This window comes from Anabrus simplex, chromosome 12 (genome assembly GCF_040414725.1).
Source record: "Anabrus simplex isolate iqAnaSimp1 chromosome 12, ASM4041472v1, whole genome shotgun sequence".
Lineage (NCBI taxonomy): Eukaryota > Metazoa > Arthropoda > Insecta > Orthoptera > Tettigoniidae > Anabrus > Anabrus simplex.
The window spans coordinates 101,954,687-101,976,412 of record NC_090276.1 but is presented as its reverse complement, the minus strand read 5'-3'; the positions used below and the strand labels follow the sequence as shown (position 1 = coordinate 101,976,412).

General features: G+C 38.5%; 2 protein-coding genes across 4 annotated transcripts in view; one reads left to right on the top strand and one right to left on the bottom strand.

Moving 5' to 3' along the window:
- The window catches only part of LOC136884302 (speedy protein 1-A), a 40,647-nt gene extending 31,231 nt beyond the window's left edge, over positions 1–9,416 (bottom strand). Inside the window, exons 1-3 of one of the 2 annotated variants that reach the window (XM_067156378.2) lie at positions 9,347–9,416; positions 8,595–8,742; positions 8,299–8,470 (exon numbers count right to left, since the gene is read on the bottom strand). In XM_067156378.2, coding sequence (XP_067012479.2) covers positions 8,299–8,470; positions 8,595–8,668 — 246 coding nt within the window. In that variant the 5' untranslated portion in view covers positions 8,669–8,742; positions 9,347–9,416. Of the gene's footprint in view, positions 1–8,298; positions 8,471–8,594; positions 8,743–8,815; positions 9,266–9,346 lie in introns of those variants that run through there. The other variant, XM_067156377.2, reaches the window with a different exon arrangement.
- The window catches only part of sip3 (septin interacting protein 3), a 211,134-nt gene continuing 198,763 nt past the window's right edge, over positions 9,356–21,726 (top strand). For both annotated transcript variants that reach the window (XM_067156375.2, XM_067156374.2), the window contains exon 1: positions 9,356–9,560. In XM_067156375.2, coding sequence (XP_067012476.1) covers positions 9,432–9,560 — 129 coding nt within the window. In that variant the 5' untranslated portion in view covers positions 9,356–9,431. The remainder of the gene's footprint in view (positions 9,561–21,726) is intronic.

The window sequence follows — 21,726 nt, the reverse complement described above, 5'->3', positions numbered from 1 at the left end:
TAGATAGCAATCAGCTTCAGAGGATCCGTTAATAAACAAAAATTCAAGAGACCTAATTTCCCTAAGTTAAATCAAATGACAATACTCACTTTGGAAAAGAAGAGCAGCTGATGATAACAGTTTTTATTTAGGACGTAACATCGACACGATAAAGTCCTTTTCAAAAACATATTCGAGAAGCCGCTAAATTACCCAGCTTTAACACCAAGCTTGTTAATTTTCTAAAAGTAAAAATGTCAAGCCTATAGAGTACGGTACTGATTTAGTATACTATATCACTACTGTTCATATTCGGTTTCTATCACTATGATACCTTATTATTATTATTATTATTATTATTATTCATTGTACAGAATATTACATTTTTGTCCTAGAAGCTGATATTCTCAAATCTCATCTCTGTTGTCAAATATAATTAATTGTATTGCGCCACTATGAGCCTTGGCCCAGGTGCCTCTTTGGAAATAAATAAGTAAAATTTACATCCATGTTGATAAATATTTAGGTACTTTCATAGAATACTGCTTGCTGTTTGACGATGCTAAATAAACTATCATTATTAAATTGGCACTTCACTGTCCACTTTTACCAACAACAACACTACTGTAGGTACTTTTACCAACATAGGGACAAATAATATTGAAACAACACTCAGTAATGTCAATAAACTAAAATTAGAAAGGAGAAGGTCTGTTATGGAACACACTTCAATAACAGCTACCTCATTACCCAAGAAAAAGACCATTTTGGACCAAACTGGATAAAGAACCTTACAGAACAAACAGAATGTTGGAATAAACTCCAATTTTTATTATGCAATTATGGAGGAATGGGTGCATTTTGGAACATACTCCATGCTGATTTTCATGCAAGCTTTCAAGAGGATGGCACTAGTATGACTAACTAAAATGTTATATATTTTGGGGGCCGATGACCTTCGATGTTAGACCCCTTTAAACCACAAGCATCATCGTCATCATCTATATATTCTGGAGAAGGCCCCTTTTGGAACTATACTACTCATAATAGGTCATGTTTGTCAAATGAACACCAGCTTCTCTGGGAACAACAAGCAACCTGTACAGAAGATCCAATGAATGGCTTCAAATAAAATTTGGCCCAAGAACATTGAGGAAGACCAGAGGCGCCAATAGATGGAAAATGTTGTGTATATTGTTTGCAGTCCAGTGGCACTCATAGAAGATGATCTGTAATTCTTTGCAGCAGTCTTAACCATCTACGAACTGCCCATTCATGCATGGTGGTTAGTATCTGCGATCACATGCTTCAAACTTTTCAACACATGCATGGTGTACATCATTATTAACTAACCATTTTTATTCATTTGACCCATTAGTACCCAATAAGTAATTGATTAGGATTATTTCATTGCTTGAGGTAGATTATTTCTGTGCTATAAAATATTATTCAGCCTATGAATACATCAGTCTGCATTATGTATAGGCTGATAAGAAGTCTGGTATAGCTGTCGTTATCTTACTTTACGTTTAAGGTTTGATGTTATACTGTATAGAGTAGTAAATAAGATACAGGATTGTGAATGACTGGAAAAAGACCTCAACAATATTGTGAGATGGAAAATGGGAAACCACAGAAAACCATCTTCAGGGTTTGTACCCACTATCTCCCAAATGTAAGCCAACAGCTATGTGATCCAAACTGTCCAGCCACTCGCTCGGAGGTAATCACATAAACAGGAGGTTACAGATCTCAGTAAGAAAGGTTGTAGTAAGGATGTAATGTTGCAATATGCAGATGACGCTGCCGTACCTACTTTCAGTTGTTTCAAACGTGCTTGCGACTGTTTTGGCCCCTCCATTATTGTTCTGAAAACCAAAGTACCCACACAGCCTCCACCTGGGTTGAACCACCCAGCTCTCAATATCTCCACTGAGGATACTCTACTGGAGCAGGTCGAAAACTTTTTATATCTAGGAATTATCCTCTCAGCAAATGCTAACTGCTCACAAGATGTGGATAAGAGTATTGGTACTGCCCACTCAGTGTTTAGATGTTTATCGCGTCATGTCTTCATGAATAAGGAGCTTACAATACATACCAAAATCATGATTTACCATGCTGTCATCACATCAACACTGCTTTATACTTGTGAAATGTGGACCCTCTAGTGTCAGGAAATCGAAAAGCTAGAGCGCTTCCATCTGCAAAAATCTAGATCCATCTTAAACATCAAATGCGAGGACCGTGTTACCAACCTTACAGTTCTTGAGAAAGCACATGCTATAATTGAAGCTACCATCATTGGCCACCATCTGAGACGGATAGGGCACGTCCATTGCATGAGTGAAACCAGGCTTCCTTGTCAACTTCTGTATGGTGAACGCTGTTCCGGCACAAGATCTCATGGAGCCCCTTTGAGGAGTTTCAAGGATCAGCTAAAGCATACTATGAAGGGGGCTGGAATTAACATTCAGTCCTGGGATACGTTTGCTGAAAAATCGTACACTTTGGCACCACACTGTTTCTACATCAGTTATGGTGTTTGAAGAGGAATGACAATGACGTGAAAAGGATTCACAACAACCATGGAAGCATTACGTGTAACTATTCTCATGTTTAGACCTGTATTGAAATTAGCTATAATTTGCATACAATTTTTATTTTTATATTCCACCTATTCAATACAATTGATTTTGTGTTGTTAGAAATTCATTTTACTAAAACTACAAATTGTTAATTTGCTTATAACTAATTTGTACTTAATTATGATTCTAAAAACTAACTGATAAAATACGTGAACATAGGCATTTGTAAACACAATGGACAGTTTAACAATTTAAAATGACTGTGCTAAAATTAGGATAGACATTGATTCTAATAATACTGACATCCAAAACACAGTAATACCTTCACAGTAATGTAATAAGATTTGGCTAAAATTCCCAAATTCTTTGCTTTAAAGAAAAAAAAGAAAAAAAAAACAATTGAAGGGCTGAGAACCATAGTGGGCCAAGTGCCATTTTTTAAAAAATGGAGAAAAATAAGGTTAAAGTTTAGTCACTGCTATAATTCACAGACACAGATTACAGAGACTACAACATTTGCATATTATCGTTAATAGATCCATTAATCACTACAAAGCAAAATACAAAGATTATCTGGCTTTTTAATACAAATAAAAAGTAAATGAATACCATAATTTTTCACTGGAGTGGAGTTGGCCCACTTTGGCTCTAAGCAGAAAGGATGAATTTTAACAATACGCCAGTGGGCCAACTCCACATGGCACTGTAAAGTATTTCATTTTGCAGTAGTTACATCACAATATTGCAAATCCTTAAAAAACTTATGATTAACTGGTGGAATGAATGGAAGTATGGCAATTAAATCATCATATTTAGCTTTTGTCAGCTTAATGGGTGCTGCGTAAGCAGGACTCAGTTCCCATGATGAAGGTGCTGAAGTTGTTACCTTTACAGATGGCCTGCCCTTACCAGAAGGTGAAATATCAAGGATTTTCCATTCTTCCATTTCGCTGAGGGTGTACCTGAACTTAATCTTAAGAGGTTCATTAGACTGGAAACGAAACCACCTAATTTTGAGCCACACATCCTTCTTCCCATCTACTGTTTCCTTACGAATCACAAAGTTTTTTGAGAGCTCCTTAATGTTCACAAATTCTTTCTGTTCCATTTTCTTCACACTAAAGAGCTTATTTCTCCTACATTCCTTAACTAAGGTCACATAATCTTCTACCGAAAACAGTGATTTTGCCTTACATTTTGAAGTTTCGATGGTACTAAAATCTCTGTCATTAGGCAAATATGAATGGCCAGGTTCTAGGAGCTTATGATCAATAGTTTTAAATTGGGAATAATGAACTAATGTGGCCCACAAAGATGCAATATACTGATTCCTATTCTGACCATCACAAGTGTCTGAATAGTCTATGAAATGATTTGCTGTTGTGCTGACGTTCCTCAGGTAATACAGTATATATGAACCTACTTCTGTTAGGCCCCTTTATACTGTATCTTCACCCCACAATTACATGTACTCTTTCTCATCCTCACAGTTATGTATTCCTACGTTACACATCCAAAACTTCCTCTTGTAAAAATAAACACTATTTGTTATGGAATAATAATAATAATAATAATAATAATGTTATTTGCTTTACGTCCCACTAACTACTATTTGAAGGTCTTCGGAGACGCCGAGGTGCCGGAATTTAGTCCTGCAGGAGTTCTTTTACGTGCCAGTAAATCTACCGACACGAGGCTGACGTATATGAGCACCTTCAAATACCACCGGACTGAGCCAGGATCGAACCTGCCAAGTTGGGGTCAGAACGCCAGCGCCTCAACCGTCTGAGCCATTCAGCCCGGCACTTGTTATTGAGGGAAGGAGAAGGGTCTGCTGCATGTCAAATCACTGCTTCTATTTTCCTCGTGGCCGATGTCCGCCATGATACTACACATATCACGTGACTCAGAGCAAGCGAGGGATTGGTCATGCGGATTTGACCCACTATGGCACTACCTCCAGCGGCTAGTTCAATTTGGTTGATATTTTGTGACCCTGTAGCATATAAATGGGAAGACGTAGAGATAGCCCAGTTGAAGAGATAATACCTAAGTCAGAAATGAACCGCTAGATGGCATTAACTCATTTTCGACCGTTGGTGGATTTGGTCCACTATGGTTCTCAGCCCTTCAATTGTTGATATATTTTATTAAAATTTGAGTCGTAAATCCTGTTAAAACTTGACAGTATCTAAAGCTTAAAGTCTTAATATGCGTGTCAAATAGGTTGGAAATATTCTGCATCATGTATTGGTTTGAGGCATGCTTCTGTAATTATTAGTTGTAAGCAGTAAAATGCAACTTGTTGGTAGGTTCTTCGAACTGGTCTTGATTTGACGGGTGGACTTTACATTGGAAGCAGTCCGTTTTTATGAGAGCTTTGTCATAAGGGATGTCAATCTGAAAATCTTGTAATGTTGATATATTATCCTATTTCACAATCTTTAAATGATGGTGCGTCTCTTTGACTGCTACTATACTGCCTCGCGGTAGTTGTTACATCACGGTGACTGCTTGCTCTTGTGTTTCTGCTACAAAGAACTTGGGAATTTTAGCCAAATCTTATTACATTACTGTGAAGATATTACTGTGTTTTGGATGTCAGTGTTATTAGAAGCAGGAACACGAGAGCAAGCAGTCACCGTGATGTAACAGGTACCACGAGGCATTACAGTAGCAGTCAAAGGGAAGCACCATCATTTAAAGATTGTGAAATAGGATAATATATCAACATTTTAAGATTCTAAGATTGACGTCCCTTTTGACCAAGTTCTCATAAAAACGGACTGCTTCCAATGTAAAGTCCACCCGTCAAATCAAGACCAGTTCGAAGAACCTACCAACAAGTTGCATTTTACTATTTACAACTAATAATTAGAGAAGCATGCCTCAAACCAATACATGATGCAGAATATTTCCAACCTATTTGACACGCATATTAAGACTTTAAGCTTTAGATACTATCAAGTTTTAACAGGATTTACGACTCAAATTTTAATAAAACAAGTCAACAATGGTTTTTAAAAAAAAACAAAGAACTTGGGAAAATCGTATTACATTACTGTGAAGATATTACTGTGTTTTGGACGTCGGTGTTATTAGAATCAATGTCTATCCTAATTTTAGCACAGTCATTTTAAATTGTTAAACTGTCCATTGTATTTACAAATGCCTATGTTCACGTATTTTATCACTTAGAATCATAATTAAGTACTAATTAGTTATAAGCAATTAACAATGACAGGTCTTAATCTTGAGGCTGAGGATGCTTGTAAACCGAGCGAAACATGTCCGTTTTAATGTAGTGTTGTAGTAAAATGAATTTCTAACAACACAAAATCAAATTGTATTGAATAGGTGGAATGTAAAAAATAAAAATTGTATGCAAATCTAAACACGGAAGCTCCATCAAGCTCAGCCCTGCCCTCCCACAGCTATTCCATGTGAAATGTGTGGACGTATATTTCATGCCAAGATTGGGCTACTAAGTTGTATGAAACATATTCACAAAGCCTGAATCATAATTAAGTATGAAAATGTAAACTGCTGAAGAATATGTTTACTCGGATACGAGTTACAGCCGATAACGATGGCGAGTGAGGTTGTAAAGGAGAGGGTGTATAAGTCACTAGTAAGACCCCAATTAGAGTAGGTTCCACTGTACAGGACTGTCACCTCGATTACCTCATTCGAGAACTGGAAGGATCCAAAGGAAAGCAGCATCATTTGTTTTGAGTGATTTTTGACACAAGAGTCGTGTTACAAAAATGATGCAAACTTTGCTCTGCAATGACTCAGGGGTAAGTGGTAAGCTCCGAGCTGTCAGCAGGGAGTTGGCGTGGAATGACATTAGTAGATGAATAAGCTTGAATGGAGTTTTTAAAAGTAGGAAAGATCATAATATGAAGATAGAATTCAAGAGGACAAATTGGGGTAAATATTTGTTTATAAGAAGAGGACTTAGGAACTGGAATAATTTACTAAAGTTGTTCAATAAATTTCAAACCTCTTTGAAATCATTTAAGAAAAGACTAGATTAACAACTGATAGGGAATCTGCCATCTGGGCAACAGCCATAATAAATATTAATTGGGGCTGATAGAATGACTGGTCCTGGGGACACAACTGAAAAAATATGCTACAAAAATCACTTTCTAACTGCAACGTTCCTAATTAGCACAGAACATTGAGTATCCCTAGCCTTCAAATGAATCACTGATAATGCTCATATTCACAGGAGAGAGCACTCTAGCTTGTGACAGGTAACGTAGTTAATGCTGAACAGTAAGAAAAGATTAAGGTGGCGATCTATACACATGACAAGGCTATGGCCTCCAGTTCAAGAGAAGACTTACAACAAAGCCTCAGCCATCTAGTCAGCTGGGAACAGAAGAATGATCTAAAAATAAATTTAGCAATGAACTTCAGACGGGTCGGGAAGACATTCATAGAAGATTGATTCGTTATGAAATGCCAGTCATTTAAATATTTAGGAATAAAACTGAAGTGCCACACCAAAGACAAAGTACGTAATCAGTGCCATCAGAACAATGCAAGACATCAACTACCTACTCTACATTTCCATGGAGTCAGGAAAGTGAAAATAACTCCCATTGTGACATATGGTCTGGATCTAATTTAGCCTGATATAATTAAAAGTAACCCTCACCCATATGCGGTACAGCAACATGATGCTTGTTGAGAGAAATCCAGGTCATTTTGTGCAAACTGCTATCCTCAAATGCTCTAACACGTCACAGTAACTCGCTCCTCCGGTGAGGAAATCAATCATCTAGAACATCCTCCATACAGCCGCGATATGGCTAAGGTCCATCTCTTTGGACAATGAAGAAGTATCTGGGTGGTAAGTGAAATGGTGACAATGTTGAACAGCAGGTAATGCTTATCAGTGTCTGGCTCCATGGCTAAATGATTAGCATGCTGGGCTTTGGTCGAACGGGTCCTAGGTTTGATTTCTGTCCGGGTGGCAGATTTTAACTTTCATTGGTTATTACCTCTCTTATTTCTGTTATTTTGGGTTCGGGAGTTAGAGCCTTCTTCATCATTAGAATTCATCTTAGACAGAACCCTATCCTCAAAGATGCGCAGGTTGCTCATAGGGCAACAAGACCTGCCCTGAAAGACTGGCATCAGGCCTCTCCAGAGGCTATATGCCATTATTATTATTATTATTAATATTATTATTATGTGTATCAGTGTCCTACTACTGTGTATCCTTAAATCTGCCTGTAAAATAAATTTACTATGTGCGAGATCTTGTTACTTTATTTTTTTAAGTGCTTTTGTACAATATGGCAGCCATCCTCTATCAGAAGGGAAGATGAAAAGAAAGGAACAAATTAATAATAGAAAGGAAAGGGCTATGAAGGGTATGAAAATGAAAGACTCCCTAGGCCTTACAGAAGTACGGTAATACCTTTGGGGTGAGAAAAGAAGAAGAGTTGTCCAAGGGAGGTTGGAGAGGAGAAAATAAAGTGAGGACCCAGGTACAAGTAACTGGAAGTAATGCCAGACTCAGCTAGGGGAATCATAGTCACCAATCCACGCTCCTAAGTTGAGAGCTCCTGGCCTCCCTGTTACTTCCCTCTGACGACAAGCAGGGTACTAGTATATGGTGAATGTATTATGATATTTCATTAGAAATCTCACCTGCTGACAAAAATGCTACCCCATCACCATACAGGGTTACCAATAATATACACCTGCTCACCTTTTCACAACTGCTCAAGCTGACTACACTGCGATGTCCGAGAGTTCTCCACAGATCATCACGACTTTTCAAGAATTTTCTATATTGATCAGACCAGTCACTGCCCAGAGCCCAACAGAACAATTCATTTTTAGGTTCTTCTTCATCTTCTTCCATGTCATGTGCTAAATACCTAGAAATTCCACAGCAGAAATCAATAGATGCTAATTAAAGAGTCTGAAAATGAGGGAATTCATTAAAGAACCTACAAAAGAAACTTCCGACATAAACAAAAATAATGGAAGTATGAGACTTACAGAGCAACAAAAAAATTGTATGCTGTGTATTGAATTTGTGAATAACCGGCTCTAATGAAATAATTGAAGACCATTGCTATTAGATATTTGTCGGCTAGGCAGCAACAGGCATCAGTCTTGAAAAATGACTGAAGAGCTGAATTATTTCCTGGAAAAAGGAAGGTCAAGTTAAAAGTAGCCATGGTCACTTGTTATGATTAGCAATGAAACGTATATCTCACCTAACATATTCAAATATTCATCCATATCACTTTCTGAATAAGAAATCGAAGACTCAGAATTAGAAAATACAAACGTTGAAGAACATAAACGTATTATCTTGGCAGGTATAGAAGTTAAACTAAACAACTTCCTCTTGCCTTTACTTAAAGCCTTGAACGTTTCCATTAACACCATATAAACTAGCGCAGAGTAACTGAATGACCTTCACAATTGCACCCCAAATTGCACACCTCACTTTATTTACGGCAGGTGAAAGAAAAGGGCGTAAATATATATGGCCTAAATTTGGTCGCAAATAAAGAGAAACCAGGAGAAAACTAACTTAGGAATGTTGGAAATTATTAACGCACTTAACGTTGTGTAAAACGGAACATATTAAAAAATGGTGTATACTTCACATATTCTCAACTTAAATGAACTTTTGGGTTTGATACAATTGTGTTAGTTGGTTCGTGTGTTTGAAATTCTCGGCGCGATGAAGAGAGAGAATGTGGACGAGACACGTAAAACCACGTAGTACTTCTTCTTACCGACAAGAACGCTGTAGTCGTGTCTAAATTTTCAGTGGTGACAGAACCGAGGAGAGCCCTTGTAATTGAGTGACGAATTTTCGAAATGCGAGCTTTAGGAATCACATTAATTAGTTTGGCACTAACCACAGCCGTAATTGGAAATGCATACTATCAGAAGAAACAGTTTTATCCATCTGTTGTGTACATCACTAAGTCAAATCCGAGTATGGCGGTAGGTAACATTATTATTATTATTTTAATGCTTTTGACATCGTCTGCAGTGATGAAACCATTATTGTTTTTATATCAGTTAATTACATTAAAGTATGCATACTAGCTTCGAACTTATTTCTGCGACATTTTTCCTTTTAATAACTTTGCCTTGGTTGTCATTGGGAAGTTCGTGTGTATAATCGCGTATTTTGGTATCGTATTTTGAAGGCAATTCAATACGTTATTTTCACTGTTTTATTTGGCTTTATGGTATCTCACAGTAGAATATTTCGATATGTAAACATTGCACGAACACTTGTAACACCAAGACTTCTGTGTGCCAAGGTCAATATTTACGCTATCGTCATTCAAAACAAACTGTTTGTTTATGTCTGGTGAGCTCACTGCTTACTATTATTTTCTGGTACGTTTATACGTGTACCAGTTTCTCCGTAATTCAGGAAGAGACTGGCATGAAATACTTCATCACGGAATCCCAAAAGTGATCAAATAAGTTATAGGAAATGGTGGTCCTATATATTTCACAATAGCTTCAGGACTTTTCCTCCTCAACAGTATATGATCCTTGGCCAACTATTCTTTTTTATAGCCTATGTCCTTGCTTTGGCTCAAGTATTTTTCTCTTCTGATTTTAAAAACTTGCATTCTGTTACTGAAATCTCTATGCTGGAATTTAACATGTTCTGGCCCTGACTTTTGTTGCATTGTTTTCATTTTGTGTCATAGGCATATTCCGCTTTTATAGCCTTTATTTTGTACCCCCTTTTGGAACCCCTCTCAACACTTCCCATTCAGATAATCTTAAAGTAAAGGCTAGAATGTTGTTTATTTTTCATCTATTAATAACAGTCTTATATTTCTATATTCTTGGTTCCAAGAGACTGTAATGCTTGAACTGCCCACTATCTTCAAACATAATTATTATATCACTGTACAACTCCATGCCTAAATGGTTAGCGTGCTGGCCTTTGGTCACTGCGGTCCCAGGTTCGATTCCCGGCAGGGTCGGGAATTTTAACCATCATTGGTTAATTTCGCTGGCATGGGGGCTGGGTGTATGTGTTGTCTTCATAATTTCATCCTCATTGCGATGCACAGGTCGCCTATGGGCGTTAAATCAAAAGACCTGCACCTGGCAAGCCGTACATGTCCTTGGACACTCCCGGCACTGAAAGCCATACACTATTTCATTTCATTATATCACTTTGTACGGTATATTGTAAAAATAATATCTAGGTGTATTTTTCCTTTTTCACTGTTGATCTATATCTTTAATTTGAAGAAGCGACTGCCTTGTGTTTGAACATTTATTTGTTTCGTTTCTAAGCATAAATTGGCTACCACATAGTTCAGTATTTGTTCTAATGTTGTTGACCTGGGATACTAAACAATGAGCATTTTTTACATTTATGCAGTACAAAATGAGACCAAGGACTGGGGAACGTGATTTGAAGTCCTTGCTGTGGTTCCGGTAATGCCAAATTACATAACCATATTGCTCTGGCCTTTTATCTGCCACTATATAAGTTCATGCTGTCATATTAAATATGAAAGATGGATGTTTCATGCAGCAGTGAATGAAAAAAAAAAAAAAAAAAAAAAAAAAAAAAAAAAAAAAAAAAAAAAAAAAAGAAGAGATAATGGCTGAGGGCCTTCAGAGACCAAGTTGTCAGGATTAATCATGGCGTAGTCTGATGATATTTGAAGATACTCACATATGTCAGCCTTCGATTGGTAGGTTTACTGGAACGTAAAAGAGTTCTTGCAAAACAAAATTTCAACATGACAGGATGGGGGAGGTGGTTATGTTTCATTGGGAGATATATCATTGGCAGTATTATAGCAATGAAATTAAACAAAAACTTGAACACAAAATATTAGAATGGAACGTTAAATCGGGAACATTATTATTAAATGGGGTAAAGGGATTTGCTGAGTCGAGGATAGTAATGATAATGACGATGATGGTGGTGGTTATGCTTAAATGTTGGTGCTCTATAAAATCAAGCTGCTTCAATGACCTGTCACTTTGTTTAGAGTTTCTATAAGAAAATATTTTGGGTACGGGAATACAGACTCGAGTTGCTGGGGGTCTAGTTCCCATCAATGAAACATGACCACATTCACCACCCTATCATAGTCATCAGTGCTTGTCCTGCCTTGTGGCTGCACTCTTGTGGACCATGTCATGATGTAGACTTACTCTCTTTATGTTGTTATGAAGTGTATTGGCCCATTGGTGCTTAGGTCATATCTTGATGACTTCCAGTGTGTAATCACTCTCTTCTGCATGTCATGTTTTCACTTTTTCCCTTTTTTCATTACCATGTAATCCATGTAATTTCTTGCGTTGATGTTTTAATTTAATTTTATTGCTATAACACTGCCGCTGAGATATCTCCCAATTAACACAAGGCTGATAAACATGACAGGATGGGGGAGGAGGTTATGTTTCATTGGGAGATATATCATTGGCAGTATTTTAGCAATGAAATTAAACAAAAACTTGAACACAAAATATTAGAAGAAATTATATGGTAATGAAAGAAGGAAAATAATTAAAAAACAAAAAGAAAAGCCACATCATCTTCATTTCCCGTTTCCAGCTTCCCAGGTCGGGTTGTGAATCAAGGACCTCCATTGCTGCCTGTCTCTCCACCACTCTTCTCTTTCTTTAAGTACATTTTCGGGTTTTCCTCCTCTCTTCTCTATGCACTCCCACACTGAATCTGTCCACCTCTTTCGGCGTTTTCCTTGTGGTCTCTTTCCTGTTAACTTCTCTGAAAAAGCTTTTTTTTGGCCCTCTCTCTTCTCAAATTCTAATCATATTCCCATACCACTTTAACTTTGTTGTTTCTATCCTGTCTTGAAGTTTCAAGATTCCTGTCCATTTCCTTCTCTCTTCATTTCTCATTGTATCCTTTCTGGTCTTGCCCTCGATACCTCTTAGGAATTTCACCTCTGCTGCCTGTATTCTACTCTCCTCTCGTTTTGTTGTAGTCCACGATCCAGCTGCATAGGTTAGTATGGGTTCATAATAGGTTGAATATAATACTTTCTTACATTTCTTCGGGACATCTTAATTCCACAAAATACCTCGTACAGTCTGGTAGAAGCTGTTTGCTTGTTGTATTCTTTCCCCAATTTCCTCGCTTATCTTTTCATCTTCCGTGATCACACTTCCCAAGTACTTGAAACTGTTAACCACTTCCAGAATTTTACCATTTAGTTTTATCTTTCCTTTTCCTTCCTTTCCTCCTCCTCCTTGTCATCACTATTGTTTTACTTTTCTCTGTGCTTACTTTCATCCCAAAATTTTCTATTTCTTGATTCCGTACATCTACCTATTTTTCCACTTCCGTTTCATCCTTACCCCATATCACTATATCATTTGCAAACAACATGGATTTTGTTGCCTGTCTTCCCAATCTCTGTTTAAAGTTCTTATGAATTTCATCCATGACTATGATGAATAGTATGGGGGATAGTACACTTCCCTATCGGAGACCAGTTTCAACTTTAAACCATTTTGTTTTTCCTATACTAGTCTTCACACTACTAACACAGTTTTTGTACATAGCTTTTATTATTTGCACTTCCACTCTGTTAACTTGTTTTTTCCTTAATGTGTCCTGTACCAGCTGTCTGGGCACACCGTCATAGGCTTTCTCAGTGTGAGTAAATGCCATCACTATGTCTTTTCCAAACTTCCATCAGGTCAAACGTTGATCTGTATTTCCTAAAACCATACTGTTCTTCTTCCATTTCTCCTTCTAGCTCCCTCCTCAGCCTTCCTTCCAATACTCTGTCAAATATCTCAGCTACATGGGCAATGAGGGTGATCCCTCTGTAGTTATTACATTCTTTTTAATCACCTTTTTAAAATATGAGGATAATTAAACCCTTTCCCCACTCTTCTGGGATCTCTTTCTTCCTCCAGATTATTCTAAATAATCTATACAGCCACTGTAGGCCTATTGGTCCTGCTGCTTTTACCATTTCCGTAGTTACCTCATCCGCTCCTGCTGCTTTACCACTCTTCATCTTTTGTATGGCTTCCTCTATTTCTAACCTTGATATCTCCTTTTCTTGTTCTTCTTCTTTCCCCGTTGTTTCTTCTTGCTCCTTCTCATCTACCAGTTCAGTGATAACTTCACTGTCAGGTAGAAATGTACAGATAACTTGTCAATCAATCAATGTCTAAAGGCAATGCCTTGTCGATTCAACCATTGTCTTCTATCTTCAGCTTGTCGTTTCATCTCACAGTAGGAACTACATTCAACGTTTTGCATCAATACTTGAAGAAATTGCTTCCTAGGTCGACCTCTTCCCTTCTTTCCTAAGATCTTTCCTTCCAGTAGATTGGTCTGAAAAGTATTCTGACACACTGTGTGTCCAATGAATTTAGCTGCTCTTCTATGTATTGTTATCAGCTGTTTCTTCTCCTACCAAGCTCGATAGCTGCAGTCGCTTAAGTGCGGCCAGTATCCAGTAATCGGGAGATAGTGGGTTCGAGCCCCACTGTCGGCAGCCCTGAAGATGGTTTTCCGTGGTTTCCCATTTTCACACCAGGCAAATGCCGGGGCTGTACCTTAATTAAGGCCACGGCCTCTTCCTTCCACTTCCTAGGCCTTTCCTATCCCATCGTCGCCATAAGACGTATCTGTGTCGGTGCGACGTAAAGCAAAAAAAATTCTCCTGTATTTTTTACAGGATACTTCCATTGGTTCTTTTTTCAGTCCAACTGACTTTTAGCATTCGCCTCCATACCCACATCTCAAGAAGCCGTTTCGTATCCTGTTCTTGGATTGTCTGAGATTCCCATCCATAAAAGAGTACGCTCCACGCAAATGACATCACAAAACTTTTCCTAATCTCAATATCTAGATTTATATTGGTCAAGATTTCTTTTGTAATTTGTAAATGTTTAAATATATTTAATTTACTGTAGATTGAGTAGTAGAATGATTTACTGCTGGCAAAACATTGTAAATATATATCCATTGCATGTCGAGCATTTTAGTCAGCTTTCGTACCATTTCCCGTGGATTTGTGCAATGCAGGTTGTTTCCTTAGTTCTCAAACATGATCCAATCTGTCAGCTTTGGCTGATCATCTCAGTCTTTGTCTCCTTGGTGCTTGGTCTGTGTTCTTCCTCTTTTGTAGTCGACCAGTATGTCTTTCTGTGGAGTATGATTGATCTTCAGTATCAGGTGTTTTGTTTAATACACCAATTGCTTGCGATGCCTCTCATTATTTGCTGGTTCATCGGCACATATAGAATGTGTATAGTTCTAATAATAAAAAACTTATTGTGCTAAGCGCATGTAGGGTGACCAAATGCAAATAAACATTCAAGAAAACGTACAAAACTATTTAAAAAGGAGGACAATGCTGAAAAATAGAGGACACAAAAATCCTCCATTAAGTGTCTGAATTTAGACTTAAGTTATATATTCTAATTTTCACATCAACAAAATATATCCATTTCATTTTTATATATTGTATAACTTACCTAATTTCATGTTTACCAGGCGAGTTGCATCCGGGAGATAGTGGAAAACCATCTTCAGGGCTGCCAACAGTGGGGTTCGAACCCACTATCTCCCAGATGCAAGCTCACAGCTGCGCGGCTCTAACCGTGACTAAACTGGTAGACATTTTTTCCAGTTATAGCATTAAGTCAGCAAAATTGAAAATTGCCTTGCAAAGTTAATATTTGAATTGAAGTACAACAGGTGTTACCAGCACCCTTTGAAATTATGATAATGTTTATTACTTTTGGTTTCTTAAAATAATTATACATTCTTCTTCTTTCCTTCCTTGTAATTAAGGTGGACGGGCTTCAAGGTTTGGAATTTTGGACAAAGCATGTGAGATTTTAGAAATTAGGAATCACAGCCTGTGGTTAGAATACCTAAGATTTTGTTTTTGCTTTGGATTTCAATGAAAAGTTGGCCTATAACTAATGATCGCACCATTTATTTTAAAGGCACTCGAAACGACAAGGTGAAAGATGAACTTTTTCCTGTCACAACTCGCATTTCAATAAATTATAGCTGGCATCTTAAATTGTACCGACGCTTATGGCAGGGTCCGAATGGTTTCCCTTCTTAGGTATTTCTCCCATCCTCACCTGGATTTGAACCCAGAATATTTGAGCAGGCCAGTCAAAGTGCCATTCTGCTGATGAAATGTATCTAAAATGAAATCTATCGTCTGGAGATAGACTGATAAAAGCCTGTGAGGGAGGGAAATTATGATATGTCTTACGATATTATTGAGCTGATAAAATTACTGCTGAGCCACCTTGGAATAATAGAAACGATATATACTGTTATTCTAACGCTCTCATCATCCCAGTACATGGATATTATTTTCCGCAATGCCTAGCACAGAACGAGAAGCTTTCATTGTAGTTGTAGTATCTCCAGCCGGATCATGTGGCAACACAGCGCTCCCACTCCTTTGCTCAGCGCCACGTGCTGCAAGCTATCAGAACATGCACGTTGTTTTAATAGGACTATATAGTGTTGTCCAGTTGTACTGTTCTAACAGTAATCACCATCATTAGTGTTAATAGAGGATGGTTGTCCAGTTGTACTTCTTCTAACAACAATAATCACCACCACCATTAGTGTTAATAGAGGATGGTTGTCCAGTTGTACTTCTTCTAACAACAATAATCACCACCATTAGTGTTAATAGAAGATGGTTGTCCAGTTGTACTTCCTCTTAAAATAATAGTGGTTTTAGTAGAGTATGGTTGTCCAGTTGTACTTCTTCTAACAATAATCACCACCATTAGTGTTAATAGAGGATGGTTTATAAGGGTGCTTAAAAGGACTGTTACCTTAATACAACCACATTTATTGCAGTACCTTAACAACAGCTGAGGCATTATGTCCTGTCACAACTGTAATTGTCATCAACAGCATTTTAAAATATTGCTGGCACACCAATGTGGATTTCAGTACCATGTAACTCAAAGGCTTTTCAGTCTGTCAATCACACAAGTTAAATATAAAATTACACTATAACATACCTGTAAAAAAAAAAAAAAAAAACAACAACCATTATACAAGGAATAAAATAGTGTATATATTTATTCCTTGTCTTCTACTTCTTGGTTAGAATGGGCCTACTTTGCGTCATGCATGTTCAAGTGTTGGGCTGTGCTGTGATCTTTACCCATTGTTGGCGCATTTTCTGCTGGTGCAACTCATTTCTTTCATCAGTCCAAGGGGTATCTTTCTTCTGGAGTTTTTCCTGAAATCCATGGACTTCCTTCAAGGTACCTCGTACAGACCGTCTATCTTGAAGATCTGATATTCCCAGTTCTTTAACCTCCTCCTGAGTTTCTGTCAGCTAAGTGGTACGGATCTTCTTACTCTGCCAGATGTTGAACAGGCGATTGGTCAGTCTTTCGGAAGGCAGTCTTACTATATGGCCATAGGCAGCTACTCTCCTTTTCCTAACACAATCAGAGCGCCTCTCTATGTGTTCGTAGAGCTTGGTATTGTGCCGTCTACATAATTCTTCATCTTCCTTTGTTGGACCTAAGATCTTCCTGAGAATTCTCCTTTCTCTGACTTCCAGTTTCTCCATCAGACCTCTTCGGTTCAGTGTAAGACACTCCACGGCATACAGAGCTTCTGGTTGTATAACTGACGTGTAGTGCTTCAGTTTCAGATTACGTGATAGCCATTTTTTGTTATAAATGTTGTTTGTCAGTCGATAGGCCAGTTCCAACTTGTTGATTCTCATGTATAATGATGCTCTTTCTGATAAGTTGGGTTCAGTCCGTGCGCCAAGATACTTAAATTTATCAGTCCTCTTGATTTTTCTCTGTTCTGGTAGTATCTCTCTGCTAGTTTCTTAGATGTTGGTAAAGAACTCTGTTTTGTCCAAAGACACTTGAAGACCCACTTTGGCTACCTGTCTTCCTAGGCAACTGATCTGTATTGTTGCTGTATCCAGTGAATCGGCAATCAGTGCCGTTCACAATTAAGTATTTATTTATTTTCCACCTAGTCGATACAATGATTGCCTTAAGCAAAATAAATAAATACTTAATTGTGAATCTATTGAAGTGTGATACGGACCATGTAGCTGATTTTATGTAATCAGTGCCATGTCATCAGCAAAGGTCAGGCAATCTACAACCAGCCTTCCTTCTTATGACCCAGGTATATCCCACTCTGGATACCCAAGTAGGTCAGTTCTCTGCGCCATTCTCTCACAATCTTTTCAAGGACACAGTTGAAGAGAAATGGGGAGAGTCCATCTCCTCGTCTCACTCCTGTTTTAATCTTAAAGCTTTCCAAAACCATGCCTCTAAATGTAACCTTGGGATGGGTGTTAGTCAAGGTTTCTAGAATGAGTCTGCAGGTTTTGTTGTCTAATCCCAGTTTCTGGAGAATTTTATTAAGTGTTTGTCTATCAACGGAGTCGTAGACCTTCCGAAAATCAACAAAAGTGATGACCACCTTGCAGTTTCTCATTTTGGACCTGTTCAGCACAGGATCGACTCTTCCTGATGTGTCCTTGATATTCTCAGAGTTGACTGTCCAGTTGCCTTTCTGCCAGTATTGGAAAATATCTTGTATGTTACCGGTTCGAGGGAAATTCCACGGTAGTTGTTAAGGTCAGTAAAGTCTCCTTTCTTATAAAGAGGATGAATGAGAGCTGAAGTCCAATCAGGTGGTAATTTCTCTTGTTTCCCAGATGTTGTGCATGATCTCAGTAAGCTTGCCCACAGCATTACTTCCAGCACATTCCCAGAGTTCAGCAACAATGGAGTCCTCTCCAGCTGCTTTATTATTCTTGGGAAGTTGAATGATTTCACAAACTTTTTTCTGTGAAGGAGGCAGCGAGACCAGGTTTTGTGTGGTTTGTTTGTAATCAAAATCTATGCTGGGTGAAACACAATTCAGTTCTTAACATACTGCCGTTAAAAGCCAGGTTCCCCTGTGGGTCTCTGAAGTGAAGACTTGGTGGAGTGTATTCTCCAAGTGTCTGCTTGAAATTTTTTAGGAGTCCCTGGATTTATTTTTAACGAACCTCTCTTCGATTTGGATTAGTTGGTTGTTTGTGAAGGTCCGTTTGGTTCCTTGGATTATCTTGGTTGTACGTTTACTTTGTTCCAGAAAGTTCTCTTAATTGCTATTGGACTTTTTAAAGTTCAGTCAGTCACTACTAATCTTCACCCAGGTGGCAGATTCCCTATCTGTTGTTTTCCTAGCCTTTTCTTGAATGATTTCAAAGAAATTGGAAATTTATTCAACATCTCCCTTGGTAAGTTATTCCAATCCCTAACTCATCTTCCTATAAATAAATATTTGCTTCAATTTGTACTCTTGAATTCTAGCTTTATCTTCATATTGTGATCTTTCCTACTTTTAAAGACATCACTCAAACTTATTCGTGTAATGATGTCATTCCACGCCATCTCTCCACCGACAGCTCAGAACATACCACTTAATGTCCAGTAACAGACCAACTATATTGGTATTACATACCACTTAGTTGAGCAACTCTTCTCCTTTCTCCCAAATCTTCCCAGCCCAAACTTTGCAACATTTTTTGTAACTCTACTCTTTTGTCGGAAATCACCCAGAACAAATTGAGCTGCTTTTCTGTGGATTTTTTCCATTTCGTGAATCAAGTAATCCTGGTGAGGGTCCAATATGCTGGAACCATACTTTAGTTGGGGTCTTACCCGAGACTTGTATGCCCTCTCCTTTACATCCTTACTACAACCCCTAAATACCCTCATAACCATGTGCAGAGATCTGTACCCTTTATTTACAATCCCATTTATGTGATTACCTCAGTGAAGATCTTTCCTTATATTAACACCTAGGTACTTACAATGATCCCCAAAAGGAACTTTCACCCCATCAGTGCAGTAATTAAAACTGAGAGGACTTTTCCTATTTGTGAAACTCACAACCTAACTTTTAACCCCGTTTATCATCATACCATTGCCTACTGTCCATCTCACATTATTCAAGGTCATTTTGCAGTTGCTCACAATTTTGTAACTTATTTATTACCCTTAATACGTAGACTTTCACGACCACTAAATGACATTATGATAATTATTTGGCGATATTAGGTCGTGTAATATTAAATACCAGCTGACGCGTTTCGATCCTGCGACCTGGATCATCTTCAGAGCAACCACAAAGCGAAATGGCAACTGTCACTCACATCTAAAGTAGATCACCTTCTTATTCCAGAACAGGCGGGCTTTAGATCTGGAAGGAATTGTACTTCACAGGTGCTCAATTTAACTCAGCACATAGTGGATGGGTTTGAAAGACGTAAAGTCACAGGTGTGGTATTTGTGGACCTTACGGCAGCATACGACACAGTGCACCATAGAACTTTGATCACCAAGCTCTATAACTTCACCAGAGACTATGGTTTCACGAAGATTATTGAAACTCTCCTGCAGAATCGCCGGTTCTTTGTTGAGTTTCAAGGAAAGTGCAGTAGGTGGAGGGACCAACGGAACGGACTTCCTCAGGGCAGTGTCCTCTCGCCAATCCTCTTTAACATCTACACAAATGACCAGCCAAGGCCTTCCTATACAAGAAGCTTCATTTATGCCGATGACCTGGCTTTAGCTGTCCAGTGCGACGACTTTCAAACCACTGAAATGCAGCTCTCAAATGCACTTAAGGAACTTTCAGTGTACTATCAGAAGAACCGGCTACTACAAAACCCGACTAAGACCCAGGTGTGTGCATTTCATCTTCGAAATCGAGAAGCTACTAGACAGCTGTGCGTGACGTGGGAGGGTAAGCAACTGGAGCATTGTTTTACACCTAGGTACCTGGGTGTCACTTTAGACCGGACCTTAACATACAAGAAACACTGTGTTAATTCTGGACAGAAAGTTTCAGCCCGAAATAACATCCTCCGTAAACTTGGCTCAAGCAAATGGGGAGCCCATCCATCTTTGTTAAGAACCTCAGCTCTTGCTCTGAGTTTTTCTGCAGCTGAGTATGCATGTCCTGTATGGTTTAGGTCAGCCCATACGAAGCGGGTGGATGCAGCCCTTAATGAAACATGTAGAATAGTAACTGGGTGTCTGAAACCTACTCCCACTGACAAACTCTACTGCTTGGCTGGTATTTCTCCTCCAGACATTCGGCGAGAAGTGTTCGTAAGGCAAGAGAGGTCGAAGGTGGATCTCACAAGCAACCACCCGTTATTTGGACATCGACCTCCACCCAGAAGACTGAAGTCCAGGAAAAGTTTCCTCAATGTCTCCAAGGCTCTGGATAAACCAGCAAGAACAGCACGTTGTGATATGTGACGAGCAAAAATGGAGCATCTTTCTGATTGGATGGTGCCTTCTGAATCTCCACCCCCTGGTCATCATTTGGAATGGACAACCTGGAAGGCACTTAATCGTTTGAGGAGTGGAGTAGGTAAATCCAAGGGTTATCTGAAAGATCAGTCAGACTTCTGCGATTGTGGGGAGCAACAAACTACCCAACACCTGTATGACTGTCAGTCCTACCCTGTTCGTTGTACACTTCAAGACTTGATTCAAGCCACTGAAGAGGGAATTTCTGTTGCCCATTTCTGGGCAGACATTGTGTGAAACATGTTTTGTGACATAAAATGTATTCTGTTTTATTTGTATATAATACCTTATTTATATTTTTAAGTTTCTCAACACTCTGACACGAAATAAATAAATACTCCATAGTAATCAGATTCAAGATAGAGAGACCCTGTTAGAAATATAGTTCATTCCAGGGCCTCCAGAGTCACGGAGAAAGATGTTGACGAGTTTAGCCATGATCTACTCAGTATATAGCCGTCACCTTTGTTGAAATTATTCGGGCGTTTAGCAATTTCTATCGCCTCACGAATGATTCTGGGAATAAAATGTTTCTCTTTACAAATGACAGAAGTTGCATCAAAAATTATTCCATGGTCATTATGTATGGCATGTTCTGCCACAGCAGACTTCTCTGGCTGGCAAAGACGTAAGTGCCTGCGATGTTCTTTAACCCTTGTTGCTACTTTCCTACATGTTCGGCCAACATAAACCGATCCACAGGAGCAAGGAATCGTATATATTCCAGCGCAGTTTAAACCAATAGGATCTTTGACAGATCGCAAACAATTGCCTCGTAAAT